Source organism: Haliotis rubra, unplaced genomic scaffold (genome assembly GCF_003918875.1).
Source record: "Haliotis rubra isolate DU_JTF1 unplaced genomic scaffold, ASM391887v1 Scf39, whole genome shotgun sequence".
Classification (NCBI taxonomy): Eukaryota; Metazoa; Mollusca; class Gastropoda; order Lepetellida; family Haliotidae; genus Haliotis; species Haliotis rubra.
The window spans coordinates 768,528-785,049 of NW_025767068.1; the positions used below are offsets into that span (position 1 = coordinate 768,528).

A 16,522-nucleotide genomic window follows, 5' to 3' on the forward strand; every position below is an offset into this window, starting at 1 on the left:
GGAAGAGAATGAGAGTAAGAGAGAGGGACAAAGATAGAAAGAAAGAGTGTGAGACAGAGAAGAGGACGTATCATGTACATGAACGAGTGTGTGAGTGAGTGGGTAAATATCTAACGTCACATCGGCAATGTTTCAGCCATACCGTGACCAAAACAATTTGGACATTTATAAAAAATATGTGGATATAATAAAACCTGTCGTCAAAGGAAAGTAAAACAACTAGACTATCACAGTTAAAACTAAAACTAGCATGTAAAGTTTATCTAATAGCACTATTTGGACAATACAACATAAACACAAGCTATAGATTGCCACCAACTTAAGGTAGATCACCATACTAGAGTACGTGTGTTTGAAGAGATGATAAATTGCAGATTATGTACGAAATCTGTAAAAAGCTCATTCTGCAACTTCAGGCAGTTTGAATAGCCCTTCAACGTCTGCACAGTGACGCCATAAACTCACCTCTCTCGTCCGACAACAAGTAAGACAAGTCGACCGTAAAGATACAAACGAATCATTGCTTGCTACATAAGTTACGCCAATCTGTTCTCCGCCACTACAGAAAACGACACAATCACTACCGTTCACTGACCCATCACAGCATCTAGATCGCACACAATGGAACGATTCTGAAGAATACATTCAGTGTCCATATAACGCTTTAGGAGTCGCCACGCCAGGGTAGACCGAGTGTACCACTGCGATAGCCTGTCCGCGACCTCTGTGGATGTGATTTGTAACGTGGATGTTTGAGGAAATCCTTTCTTGACTGTGTCTCAGATTATGACCAATATAGAAGTGACAGGTAGATTCCTATAAATAGGATCATTTTGACGTCAACCTCAATGTTGTCTGTGAGAAGTGAATTGTGCTGACAACTGTTTCAGCATTTCCTTACAGAAGTTTCAATCAAGGAAACGTGTGAGTGTTTGTTCACGGATGACTATTCCCGACACATGGACCAGTCTGAAAAAAACCCTGCCTTTCCCCTGTCCGCATGTCAACAGGTGTAGGTGATAGCTATTGATTTTAAACGTGGAATGACGCACATATGAAACATGAACAATGGCTGTGTTCTCGGGAGATGGTGACTACTCTTGATTGCGCGTATCGCTGATTTCTGTTGCACGTGCGCACGAGAGCGGCACGGGCCGTTAGAATCAATAGCTTCACGTTGCCAATACTTAGCAGACGATAGGAGAGGAGAGCGGGCTTCATTTGGTTATTTCCCGCCGTTCAGGTTGGCTCTTGAGAACGATCGCTTCGCAGGATTCTTCCCGACTTAGGATATTACTGTGGATTAAAAGGATCTGCAACAGCCCCATGGGACTTCCGGAAAAGGTGTCGAGCGGGGTATGATAACTCCTCGCTCACTTCTGTCCATCTCCACTTCGAGGGCATGGGAAGTTGGGAGGGAAACTGCTCAAAGGTCCCATGTAAACCTCCGATGGCCGACACGACTTTGTCTCAGGTGGACAACCACACAAACTCCTCATCAGGGAATAATTCCGCCTCCGACATTCCGTTTTTGGTTCTGTCTGAGGACTCGAAAATAGGATTAATATTTTTATACTCACTAACAACCATTCTTGCCATCATGGGAAATCTTCTCGTTGTTCTTGTGTTTTGTAAAGGTAGACGATGTCGCACTGATATACGGCCGTTCCTCATCAACCTTGCAGTTGCTGATCTCATCATGGCCTTGTTTTGTATGCCATTTACTTTTACATCCGTCATGTTGAAGACGTGGCTGTTCTCCAAGCCTATGTGTCCTGTTGTGCTGTTCATGCAGCACCTGTCAGTATCAGCAAGCGTGTTCACAAACATGGCAATAGGTATAGACAGGCTTCTGGTCGTCATGTTTCCCCTTAAGTCCCGCTTGACCAGTGCACGGGCAAAATATGTATTGGTGACAATATGGGTATCCTCCATGGGGCTTTCGTCCGTTCAGCTGGTTGTGGGGAGGGCATATGATGTGAGAGTGGGTGATTATCATTTAATTGTTTGCGATGAAACATGGACGAGTCCCTTGTCTAGAAGGATTTTCACATTGTTTGTGCTCTTTATCACATACATAATGCCTCTCTTCATACTCTCTGTGACATATTCAATTGTGGGAATTCTATTATGGACACGAACCTCCCCTGGAAATGCCGATCAGGCTAGAGATCTACAGCAGTTAAGAACCAAAAGAAAGGTGAGTGTTGATTTACGTGTAATCTATACTGTGCACTTTGTGTGTTTTTCAATAGCAATTTACTTGGCATCATACTTTCAAACATGGTGGATTGTTAATATTTATTGTCATAAAATGTCGAACCAGTTTTTTTCCTTAAACCAGACTGACGTTCCTAAATGATTATCCAATGATAACATCAGGATTTTATAACATTCAAATTAATGTTCGGAATCTTTTATCTGTCTACGTTCTTCCCATAGACTATCTTCAATTTTCTTGTGAAACATTACCTAATCATGATTACCTTGAAAGAATTTAGGGACCATTTAGATTGCAGCAGGTTTAAAAGCTAATCATCTGATTGATTTATCAGGCCATTCATCACACATTAATGCCTACTTTGGTACCACGTTGGTGCTGAATTAAATCAAGTTGTGCCCAACTGCACTTGCCTTGGGTTTAACAGCACTTTTGATACAAAGTCACTTTTATTGGAAACATAAAGCTGTGAGATATAGATCCCGAAACCACCCTGGTAAATATCACACCAAAGTAAACCCTCAAAACGAGAAAGAAGGAGCCATAAAACGCCATGTTCCCTTGCTCTCTGATCTGTGTTTAACGCTGGGAAACCTGACAACTATGTTACATCATACATGTACTAATTGAAGCCTCCTTAGATCATTTTGAAGCGGTAATTATGACTCGTTTGGATGAAACATAGCCCCTTTTAAAATACATAAAAAACATGCCCCCAAGGATATACACAAAAAGCATTTCCACACAGGAAACTGAAGTGAAATGTGACTATATACATTCACAGGCATATCAATTCACCATGGTACCATAGAAACATAGATACATCATGTTTTTGTGTTACACACCCAATGTGAAGATATGATGAATATATCACACAGGGTCATGTAAAAGCATGTGTTAAAATGAACAAAGGTAAAACCTGCTTAGAAAGGTACGAACACAATATGTTACAAGGAACATGGTTAAGACATACTTTCGCATAAATTCGGATGACATATTATATTTGTTTATACTTAACCTGCACATTGATAAAGTATGCTTTTGCAAAGGAAATTGTTTTATCCATCGTAAACATCAAGCAGAACTGGTAAAATATTCTTAAAATATTTGATAAAAAAATCAGACTAGGCAAAAGATCAAAGCATACGACATTATGGATATTGCCAACCAGGCATTGAGCAGGCTTCCCATTTAACGTCATCTTAGGATATATGTTACGTACACTTGTGCTGTGACATATTTAAGTGGATGGCCCAGAACAATGTTCCACTTGACTGCTTTGATTTGACTGGATTTCAGATTATGCCTGTGTGTCTGTGTAACTATATACGGATGCCACTGTCACAGTGAACCGCGTCCCGTAATTCTGACATCTGGCACATGGAATTTGACATACAGGCACGCAACAGGTATACTGTGTTGACGTCCGGGATTTGCCGACCTACTGGTTTCTTATTGTCAGCACAATATACACGTCAGCCTGAACATTCTCTTACACATTGATCGACAGCGTGTAAGCCACTGAATACGGTTCGTCACGGAGACATGAATGTACACATGGACCTGCTTGTCAGCTGATGTTTACAAACTATATGAGGGCACCTGTTGATAGCCTGTCCGACACAGCTTTAACATTGGCATCCCGCTGGTTGAGAGTCCTGCTCATAACAGATCCTGTGATTTTGTTGTTGGGAACAATACGCTATAAGGTTTTCACACATATTATATATCCGCGAATATTGTACAGTGGTGTAAACCCAAACTGTTAGTATTAGACCTTACGATACCATATAATCATTTTAATAATATAATTTGTTTTAATAATACTTTTAATCAGGATGCATATTTAGCATTTATGTGTATTTTTATTTCTTAAAAGTTGATGGATCTATGCGAAAGCCGGTTTGTCGGTGCACAACAGTTAGATAGTTATCTTGTTGATTCTTGGAGCATCCTCATCCAGTTGCTGGGTGATGTACCGTACACTGGTAGTGGCGTTTCTCGTTGTTATATTTGCGATTCCGATCCGATTGCGAGCATCATGCACCAGCTTCCTAGCGTCTAAGTCGCCTTGTTGTGACGTACGTGAAATACAGAGTGTTGTTGAAGCCCACAAACTCATCACTAACTAGGTGGTATTACGTTAATGCTGTTATTATTACATTTTACTTACAAGTTCTTTGAGCGCCCGACCATATTTGTTATGGTGTCGCCCCATGTATTTAATGTACTTACACAAACCGAGCTTTCATGACAAAATCACCTGGGGCGACTGGCGGTTTTGTGATACTTCGCCGATCGCTATACAGGCCTTGATTGGATCATAGATCACCCACTAGCATGACACATACACGATGCAGTAAGTCAACTGCCGGACCCCCATGATGATCGATAACTAAATCTCTTTGAGTCTACATCTCAAGTACCATCGTAATGAAACCAGCCAGTCGTGAAGGGTCCTGTGCTATCTACCTTACACTACAAGTAATGTACGGACTGGTTCAGCGGCACTAATTGCCATGCTGACACCCTTTGCGAAGTAACGGCAAACCAGACACTTCCACCGTCTTCCTGGTACTAATACGTATTCCTCTACTTACTGACCTTGGTCAATACCATATCTCACGGAACCGACAATCACGTTTCTACGAATCGCGATTTTATGTCTAAATTGTTATATTTTTTAGGATCATTACTTTGCATATACTATAACACCCATTGCCTTAGGAATTAAAGTTTGGGGTCATTAGAAACATTTTAACTGTCGGCTCGTGATTTTCATATCTCAATGGTTAATGTCTATGATATGTACCGATTGGTTTGGTCTTCAACAGGCGGGTATATAGCCGACATATTTTCCATTGGGCACAAAACCAAACTCATTCGTTCACACACTCACTCAAAATAGTTCCCGGACGTCGACATATTGTTGACATGACTGACTCACTGACGCCGCCGCCGTAGCAATATTCCAGCAACATCACGGCGGGGGACACCAGAAATGGGCTTCACATATTGTACTCATGTGGTGAATCGAACCCGGGCCTTCGGCGTGACGAGCGAACGCTTTAACCACTAGGCTACCCCACCGCCCCGTTTACATGACGATCTTAACTAATACTTATCACGCGTCGATTATGTTCTAAAATTAATGACGGTAGATGTACTTTAGCTTATCATTCAAAATATACTTTCTGATTAAAATACATCAAAGACTGGTAGGATATTGTACTAAGGAATATTACGTTTTCACTGGTAAATGAAATATTTCTGACACATATATTGATGTATATTTGGATCCACTAAGGTCGTGACCTATGACCAGTCTGACCTATGCTCATAATACATATCGCCACAGAAGCCTCGAGTCTACGACTGCCCAGGGTTGTGAAGGCGACATTTAAGGTAATCAAATTACCACTACTAGATCGCTAATGCGTTTTTCGTTTTCGAAGACGTCAATATACGCAGTAAAGGTAAAAAGGTCATATTCAGGGAAGTCTATTTATTTAAACTGATAGCGACTAATGCCTTTTCCAATCAAACACGAATTTACTTTAACTGCCAACTCTGTGACATCTATTTCGGAATGGTGAGTGTGTGAGGGAGGGAGGGAGTTTGACTTAACACCGCTTCGGCCAAGATTACAGTGTACTGACCTTGTGTTAGTCTGTCTCACAGTCCCTGAACCACATAATTTTCCCTACTATCTAGCCCTCTCTGCAGTGCTAAAGCCCTAAATAAAGCAAGTCGAGATTTCCTCAGGTTCTGAATCTCTGGTCTCCCTGGGGCTCCTTTTCAATTTAAATGGGCTTGTTTGTTACTATCAAACTTATATATATTTCAGAGACTAAGCATTAGTCTAACCTTGTGCCAGCTTGATGTGTCTGGCTAGATGTCACCTGTGACGAATATTCAATATATCCATTATCTCAACACCAACGGTTCGAGCGATATCAGAGCAGAATACAAATCGACAAATGTATTCTAACTCCATGTAGTGAATATCGATATCACTGTATTGCAACAGGCAAAAAGATTTATTGTTGTCAATCTGTCGAAACTCGGCATGTCGTTGTCACTTTCAGGCAGAATGAGGAGATTGTAATTGACGTAATTAATATATAAATCCTCAGATCGATTATGGTTCCATGGATATTATGTAAGTGGACCTCCAGATCTGTAGAGTTCCTGTATGACTTGTAGTGCTGACGGTCAGATCGCCGATTACTTATTCTAGCTCCATTGTTACTATGACTGTGACTCTGATTGCTCGTTAACCATCTATTCCTCAGTGGCAGTTGCATGTCAGATATGTTCCATACATAGCACCCTTATGAATATTTAACAACAATCGACCTGGGGTCAAGGTTTATAGGTTGCGGGGGTTTAGAAAGTAATCTCGCTGGGACTCAATGAGAAGCAAAATTAAATATTTAGAACACAACAGTGTGTTGTATTTGTGTATGTACGTATGAACTCCTTACTCTGAAAATACCCTTCCTAAATAATTCAGTTACTTTATCTGAATTTTGATATGAGGTTTTGGATTTCACCATATTTTTTGTATATGTTTTGCTGATAAAACATTAAAACCGATCTATATGCATAATACACCGTACGTCTTTTCTCTTCATAGTTCCTGACAGTAGGCCACTTTTATGTAGACTAGAGCAGTTTTTCAAGGCAAACGTTAACTGAATGTTAAAACGCAATTCTTATGGGGTACATGTATTCCGGTGAAATAAAAGAATCGCCGCAATTCGTGTGTGTATTAATAAACATCTCACTTTGCAACTACCTGACGAGGAACAGTTTTAGGTGAAGAAGTAAGATTAACATCAATCTTCGTTTAGATCTGCTACCAAGATGTTCTTACAATAATACATTCTACAAGTAATTGGGCCGCTGTATTCTATGAGCACCCAACAACCTTAAAGACATGTGTCGTGATGAAGTAGGTAGAAAAACACTAAACATTGTAACTAAATGTCATAAATCATCGCTGCTTCACGCAGCCGTGTGATATGCTGCGAGTTAACCCCGTCTGTACATGTAATCCGTTTACGCCATGAATACCCCGATTCCATGATGCCTTCCGATATCAGTTTGTCCTTTTCCAGCCGAGCTTGAGAGTAGACAACCAAATATTTTCTTTTCGTTTGCATCCCTTGGTAAACAGTCTATTTGAGACAAAACCGTCCACTTCAATATTTCCCATGTAGTGGAACCCGTTTTCATATAAGCAGACACATTACTTCACGCCAAGCTAGTTCACCCGCTACATTGAAATTAGGTGACTTAGTGGAACTGACCAATCTCATAACCCATGGACGTATTGGACTGAAGGTTTGGTGATTCTTACAGCATAAGGAGATTACATCCGTAATAGCAAGCTCTGTAGGACGGGCTCTGTTGATGTAATTGGTCCTTGTTCTGTCGGAGTTCGCGAGCGCCGAGAGCATCAGTAGGCGCCAATCGTGTTGTCTTGTATACAAGTAACCTTATTACTAGGATGGGATAAAGTCTGCGCGGATAGCCTCAGGCTGTTACCAGTGCCACGGGGGGAAGAATCTCATGCGCTTGTTGAAGAATATTAATTGAAAACAGAGAGAGATACGTTCAACAAGACATGGAAGACAGCTATAAATCTCTAATCAGATTGATATATGGCCGAAGCATAGAATTATAGGATCATTTTCATTCCTGGGATTCGCTTTAGCCTTCTGGCCAGGAAGGGGATGGTGGGATGGGGATGGTGGATAACATTTCCTCCTGATAACATAACTTTGTGACAAATCACATGCATTATCCTAGGTATATTACAGGTCGGAACACACATATAATTTACTTTGCGAGCTCGTGTTTCACCGATACATTCTTTCGACCGTGTTATTAACATTTATACCGATTCAAACATAACCGTATTGAAGGATATGTATCACACAAGTACTACACAACACTATCGAGGTCGTGTCATTAACACAGATATATATCCAAACATAGCCGTATTGACTGATATGTATCACACAAGTACTACACAACACTATCGAGGTCGTGTCATTAACACAGATATATATCCAAACATAACCGTATTGACTGATATATATCACACAAGTACTATACAACACTATCGAGCCCGTGTGAATAACACAGATATATATCACAACATAACCGTATTGACTGATATGTATCACACAAGTACTACACAACACTATCGAGGTCATGTCATTAACACAGATATATATCCAAACATAACCGTATTGAAGGATATGTATTTCGCAAGCACTATACAGCACTCTCGAGACGGTATTTTCACATAAATACGATATCATATACATTCCTTGTACAGCAGTAGATTTTGTTCATATGGAGATCTCAATTATCCAAACTCCAAACCATATGACTAAGGTGCCTGAGAGAGCTGTTAAGATCTGCTTTCCTTTGCTCAAACAGAAATCAGTCACTGTTGGATTTGAATGCCGGTTAGTTCCTGTTTTGTCTTGAAGCTTTGTCTTTCGACTTAAAAGGTCGTTAAAATCCAACTCACTCACTCCCTCCAAACATTGGAGTGTTAATACTATGAAGTAAAAGGATTAAGATAAAATAAGACACTGTCGAATCGTTGCAATCGTCGACGAATTAACGTCTCCTAAAGATGACCGTCTTAGCGAGTATACCTGCAGGTGAAGTTCGATATCACTACAGCTTCAGTGGCCGATAAACGTGTTATCTTCTCTTTTCTCTCAAGTAATGTAACGTTATCAATGTATGACCCACTTCAGAAAGGGACAATGTTTGTTTGTCCGCTCGTCCTGGAGTTACGTTCCATTAGATGTTTGGATCCCATGATAGTGGGTTCGAATCCAACTTTGGTTCAAGTTATGACCCGTTAAGTTTTGGATCTGCACCACTGGTGACTTTTTCCCTATTAAACTATCATGTCATAAACAAGTGTCATACTGTTCGACGTAGCGTTAATGACTCTCTTAAAAACTGTCTGGAATATTCAGACACTGTTTTAGATATAATGCCTAATTGAGAAACCATAAATGACACTGGCCGATTCGGGGCACCGATGTAAGTCGCAGTACATATCTGAATATTGAACGCCAGCACCGGAGATAACCCGTCTCGATTATCTGACGAAACAGATTCCATGGGATGTACAAGGTAAACTAGCTTTGAAAATTACACGAGAAGATCACTGAGAAGCAGTCATGACCCCAGAAAAAGGGCAAACACTTTATGATCACTTCAAATGTTTGCTGAGTTGATGTTTCACCTCACTCTCATCACATCAAGGAAACGCATAATCTCGAGGCAATGCTGGGAACAGAGATGTATCTTTACCGCATCCTGATTAGTCAAGTGAAGCGTACGCTATCACTATTTATTTACAAATTATGTCAACCACTTGCTTGTTGTTGTCTATCAAACGTCCCAGTAGACAGGAATCCCGGTAATTGATCACTCTACAGCAAAGCGGAGGTGTAGACATAGAAACTCGCGGAATTTGGCATAAATCCATAGATTGTTTTTCTCATAAATAACGCGTGCTTGTCAATCATTTCCGGTTCGACGTTTCCAACAGGGAGATCAGCGCCACCTAAAGAAGACAAACATCTATGCATAGCTCGTTATGTTCATATGAGTTGATAGGCCAATATCGTTATACGCTTTTCATTCCAAATACAGATTTAATTCGTTTGAAGTTTTAATGAATGTGGGAGAACAACCTTAAGTGTTGAGAAGGTTTTAGACGTCCACCACTGAGGTGAAATCCAGGAACACCTATACAGACATGACAAACCCGGAAACATGGTCTTGGCGAACCAGATTCGAACCCAAAATCATATGCGTCCCATAGTGGCTTAACTCTGCATAGCGAAATGCGGCGACTAATACGACTGGCCATTCTTGCGCATTTGATTTATAGAACAACACGACTCGTCACCGTTTGTCCAAGGTTCAAGTTGAAAGGTTGAAGTTTGCAACAGTCATTCGTTAAATCATTGCACTTATCTAGTTTAACTGTGCATCAGTGTGTTATCAATAATTATGTTATCAGTAATTGCTCACGCTCTATGAACCTGTAACACACTAAACCCATTAATGAGATATAACAGGGTTCACGGTGGTATCTCGATTAATCAACAGAATCGGTCGTGAGAACAGTTATTTGTTAGTGTTGCTGTGGCATCTATTCCTGCAACATGACGATGGAGATATGATTTATCATAAAAGTAAAACAATCAAGATTATGAAAAGGTACGTTTAGCCAGCTCTTGCAGCATCGCGATAACGATATGTAGAGTACACGTTTAGCCAGCTCTTGCAGCATCGCGATACCGATATGTAGAGTACACGTTTAGCCAGCTCTTGCAGCATCGCGATACCGATATGTAGAGTACACGTTTAGCAAGCTCTTGCAGCATCGCGATAACGATATGTAGAGTACACGTTTAGCCAGCTCTTGCAGCATCGCGATAACGATATGTAGAGTACACGTTTAGCCAGCTCTTGCAGCATCGCGATACCGATATGTAGAGTACACGTTTAGCCAGCTCTTGCAGCTTCGCGATAACGATATGTAGAGTACACGATAACAGATGTCACAGACAAAAAGTTAATCTATACGAAATCAAGGGGAACAGTTTGTAATGAAATCTATCTATAATTATTGATTTATTTTATGACATCTCTATTGCATCTTTTAGTTGAAGAGTTTAGCATAGCATACTGTAAACCACGCAGACAGGAATATTTGATACATACAAAAACGATGTGCCCATGTTTCTGTGAGTGCGCGTTGTGTCTTTCAAATCGGTCGCCATGTCCTTCGGTCAATACTGAAAGGCATGCCCATGATGAGATGAGTTAGCTCCTGTATCTGGCTGGAAACTTTCAAGCAGATATATTTTTGGTAAACATTAACATCTGCTATTCCGCCGTGTCAAGTTTTTGTTTTCTGATAAGAGAATTATATCACGATGTTTGTTTCCACTGACATCGTGAGACTGTCATCATAGCATAGCATGGTATTCGTCATTATTACCACTTCGGCAAGTTAACGTCATTGGGACCAAGTACATATATCGAGTTATACTCAGAGCAAATACAAACCGATGTCGATTTATGCAGTCCGCGGAACCTAAAGATGTGTAGTATTTCACAAACGGTGTATTGTGTTAATTAAGCTGTGTCAGTTGAGTTCTACGGTCAAATATGACGTTCATCATTACAAAAACACGAGTGAACTGAATAACGGTTGTGTTGAACAGTCCTTCATGACAGAGACTGTTTAGTGCTGCATGAAGACCAGGGTGATGCGGGTCTCAACGACCACAGATAAGGTTCTGACCGATGATGTCATGGATCATAACCCTTGTGTTGTAGATGATAGATGAGTTCTGCACAGTTCATTGCGACACCCCAGACCACCCGACCCCCAGCTGAAGTAGCGCGTCCCTTGAAATTTATCGTTCATATAAGAAGTAGCCTTCCGTCACATTTGGAAGTTTTGGTCCACAGTATGTATAATGTTAATGGAGTCGGTTACCATGTGTGACCTAGCTGACCGTGTGTCATCGAGGAACAGAACATGTACACTGTCTGAAATGATTGATATCCTACATCTTACAAAAACATTAGAATGCCCGCTCCGCAAATATCAGATTTTCTTCCGAGTTTCATCTGCTACTGAGTGCACGTCTTGATGTTAGCACGAGTAAATATACATTAGTTATACTTTATCGGTATGTTTGTGACGGGTGCTGGTTTCTGCTTGCAGGTTTGCACGTACACAGTGGTGTTTGTCACATGCCGTCAATAGCAGCATGTAACCAAACACCTTCACTATTCCTCGTTTCTTGTAGAAGTAAAGAACCAGGTTGGGATGACGTCAGGCTGAAGTCACGATGTGCACTGCATCATCCAGTTGTTACGGTTCACACGGTTGAGTACGCTAGTGCTTAAGATGCATGGTCAGATTATTGACGACGAAACAACAAGAGGGGGGGGGGGATTGATTCACACATAGTTATGTCATCCTGTCCCTCAGTAGCCCGCGCTGGTCGTGACTGTATCTGTGATACAGCCTTAAATCACTACACCTTAAACAGCGATCCCCAACGCGCCTTGTACATACTGAGATAGCTGCTCACTCGACGCCCAGTAACTAAGGACAGGCTAGTTATGTAGGGCGCCAGTCAAGTGCAGTTTTTATATTGTAGTAGTACTTAAACAAGGATAACGATAGTCGAACACACTATTTCCAGATAACTACACCATAATTATTTCCGGTGTATTACTACAGCTTGACAGGAACTCCGATGTAATCACAAAGACTAACACACGTGTGTGTGTAGTTGATGCATGTGAATATTGTCTGATATACACTTATGAACGTTGTTACAAGCATGGTGTATGTTCGATCGACATGAAAAGCAAAGTGTAAGCAAGTACATGGAAACATTATAATCACAATTGCCGATATTTTGATACCAGCGATATTACCAAGCTTGTTGGCATCAATGGAAACTTGACAATGTTATCATTGACTCTGAAGGATCGTGATGTCCTTTGTTTCAGTGTTCCCGTCATGAATGGATGACGTGTTTATAATTTGTAGTTAACTGTTTGCTTCTTTGACTGCAGCTCGTATGAATACACTTCATAAAACGCATATACTGCAGATGTTTATGACGTTATGAGCAGTACTGTTGTCCTTGGTGTTGCAAGTGTTGAAGGTAGCGGGTGCAAATTAATTATCCCTCTTCAGTAATAATGTTTCCTTTAAAAGGACGGTAGTGCTGGAAGTACAAAACAAATGTCGGCGCATGTTTAGCATATCCGAAGTACCCACCGTCGTGACAAAAAAGCATGTCGTGGTAGTGGACAGACGATGCAGTCGCAAATAAAATCCCTTATCAAAGGCTGCTGAAGAGTCCATTATGATCGCATTAAACTTCACCATAAACAGTCGCTTTGTTCAGGTTAATGGCAGTGTTTTACTAATTACATCAGAAAGAAAGGCTTAGTGTGGATTGATGAAATCTGATTTTCAGCTTTGCAAATGGATTGGACAAATCTCAGTGTTGTAGCGCAGTTGTAATCCTACAGAGTTTGATACCATTACAGAAAAGACGTGGGCTACCTGCTATGAACGTTGTCTCTGAGACTACAAGTAGTGTGCTTATGCCTGAGACATAGATCGCTCCATGAGCAATTATTAAATGTCAAACTAATACATGAATAATAAAATGTAGATTAAGGAAAATGATTACATTTTTTCACATATGATCAAAGTTGTTGTTTTTTAACAATGTCTTTCTTTCATAAACAGTATACTTTTGTAGCCATTTATGTGTACGTGTATTTAAACGAATTCTGTGCAAGCTCAAGCTGTAACTGACAATGTTTGGTATATTACCATAAAGTTGTTATTGTAAATTGCCCTATGGTATTTAGGGCGAACGTTATTTGTATGTTTGTAGTATCACACTGTCACAAATGTCTAACTTCAAAATGGTATGAGATTTTTTACGACCATGGAAAGAGTTTTGCCGCTTTTGTTCAAATGAATAGGACCAACTTGATCTTTGTGACTTGTGATATTTACAACAAGGCTTTATGTTATAGCAATTTTGGAATGCTTTGAACACGGTCCATGACCGTTCGCGCGTCGCGAAACCTGGACTATTTAGATGTTGCTATTTTCTGCCTGAACTGTAAAATGCTTTTATTTTCTCGTTTCCGCAATGAAAGAAGGTTGTTTGTGGCTAAAGTATTACCTATAAATGGAGATGGTGTACTCTGCTCCCAGGAACCCAGGTTTTTACATGTATATATTAGGGATCGTAAACTTGGTAAAATTATGGACGTTCTCCTTAAGGACGTACGTTTACTGTTGCTCATTTGAGATCTACAATGTGAATGAGTAGAAAATGTAGGATTGCTCCATATCTGTAATACATATATAAATGAAATACTATTTACAAGAAAAAATCACCACCCCATCAGAATGTCCATTGGCCTTAACTATAATTATTTTCTGACGCAAAAACACAACAACGAAACAGTGTCTCCCATTTTCTGCAATGGAGCATGTTACATTTGTCAAGTTTTCAAGTGTACCTCATCAATATGATACATGCAATAAAACATTCTCTTTACATCGTTGCAGTGTTACAATGTTACAGTATTACAATGTCACAGTGTCACAAGACGCCTGCCACACAGAGGACGTAACACAAATACATATCCATTACCTAGTCACAAGGGATATATAAAACGGGATGCCATTAACATGAAAGAAAAAACCTGAACAGGTGAAATCATTTTGTAACACGATATCTCGAGTGTCTAAAGTAACGCTGAGTCTGTGTGCCCTAAGTGTACCATTAATACCACGACATGATGTAGCTGTATAACTGGAAGAATACGTTTTGTCTGATTTGGTAAGAACATTTTTACTTTTGTCTCTACCTTGTTTTAACACATTGGAATCGTGCAAAATCTCACGGGTTTCTTCATTGATTATGAAGTGTGTCAACCGAACCTGCCAGATACGTGCATGTACACAGGTATATTTCTGTAAGAATAGTTTTTGTTCCGATCGAGATACTGATTTCGGTCTTATTTATACGTTTCTCACCACTTACATGCTCCATAATTGACATGGGTTGAGGAGTTGACGTCAGAATAGACGCAGAACAGCAGATATCGGCTCTACTTTTTTGTTCCTATCTATTTTATCACATCATACGTTGAAGTAACCAATTCCTAACAAAATGCGAAATTTAGTTAAGATCACCAACCGACCTAAGCTCATTTTAGAAACGGTGCTATTCAAATGCTGTCGCTTAACTGCAGTACTTGTCAAGTCACAGGCTATGATTGTTCCAAACTGAACCGGGACAGCGGTATCGCTGTTGAAATTAGCCGGGTCCACGACGGATGGCTTAACAGTTGGCAATGTCCCACGGCGAGCAGTGATTGAATAATGTTCTACCTTTATTGAATATTCAATGGCACAAATGGAGCCGCAATGGCTAGATTAAGTTTCCTTAATTGTTCTGAATAGTGAAGTAGTGTGAAGATCAATAGGGATGGCTTTGGTTTCTTGTAACTATCCAAGAAGACCTCGTGGCCGCCATCATGGATATTGCTTCCAACAAAAACTTCCTTCTGCCGTGCGGCGGAGCTGACAGGGAGCACTGTAAAAAAAGAAACCTGCAATCATGTTGTCCAACTTGATGCCAAGTTGCGTTGTCTTCAGTGCGTTAAGTGCTAAGAAAATTGATACAGAGGACAAAATTGGATTCAAAAGTCAAGTAGTTACCGTCGTCTGAAAATATTTACTTTAGCTGTCTGCTTCTTCCCTCCTCGATACTAACTGTTTATGAAGGCAGATTTTGATCACCGATCATATGTTCTTTTTGATGTTTTTCATAATCTTCTTTCAGCCTTTTTGTCTCATTGGTGCTTAAATGACATCACGTTTCATCGTAAAGGATCTGACTTGATTTTCCCAGGAGCAAGACGTGGTGAATTAATCTCAATCAGTTTTGATTTCGCATTAACTGGTAATTGATCTGCAAATTGTACCAATCAGAGCCCTCAAGGGGATAATGTTTCGAAATGATGAATTAGGCAGGGGTGCCAAAGAGTACGGTTTTTAACCCAATGCAATACATCTGCAGAGCAACATTAAGTAGTTAATGTACTGGGGTAAAAAGGTAACACTGACAGGCTGCTTTTAACTCTTCCTTTGACTGATTTATTCTCTTGTCAGAGTCTGACGCTGGAGCTGGAGCATCCTAATGGTTCGTCATTCTGAAGATTTCGTTTCGATTTCAAAAGAAAAAAAAACAAGCTTGGTGTTTTCCGGCCTTTCATTCTATCCCTTGAATGGTGCTGAACGCAGCGTAACTATATATGTCGACTACTCAGTTCGTTGTGATGAGGCGGGATTCTACACAGGGTATTGCCTAGCAACTTCTTATGGGGGAACCACCTATATTAAATTTGGAACACTTAAGTCAACTTTACTGTGGCATACTTTGGACGAAATCAAACTTGTTTCCTTTAATGTTTGAGTGATAACTTTACGTTAATATTGTAAACGATGACGCGTCTGACTAACGTCATTCATGTTACACTCCCACACTCCTAAACATTTAAATTTAATGAAAGGGACCGCTCACAGAGGTACATGAGAGGTTTCGTTACATTATAACAATTTGTATTTAGTAGGATATCGGTTATACTGTACAAATATTTTGTGGCATAAAGAGA

General features: G+C 40.2%; 1 protein-coding gene across 1 annotated transcript in view; it reads left to right on the forward strand.

The window, feature by feature from the left end:
- The first annotated feature begins 1,104 nt into the window (after window positions 1-1,104).
- Window positions 1,105-16,522, forward strand: part of LOC124286702 (neuropeptide Y receptor type 5-like) — a 50,650-nt gene continuing 35,232 nt past the window's right edge. The window contains exon 1 of the mRNA XM_046723122.1: window positions 1,105-2,200. Coding sequence (XP_046579078.1) covers window positions 1,403-2,200 — 798 coding nt within the window. The 5' untranslated portion in view covers window positions 1,105-1,402. The remainder of the gene's footprint in view (window positions 2,201-16,522) is intronic.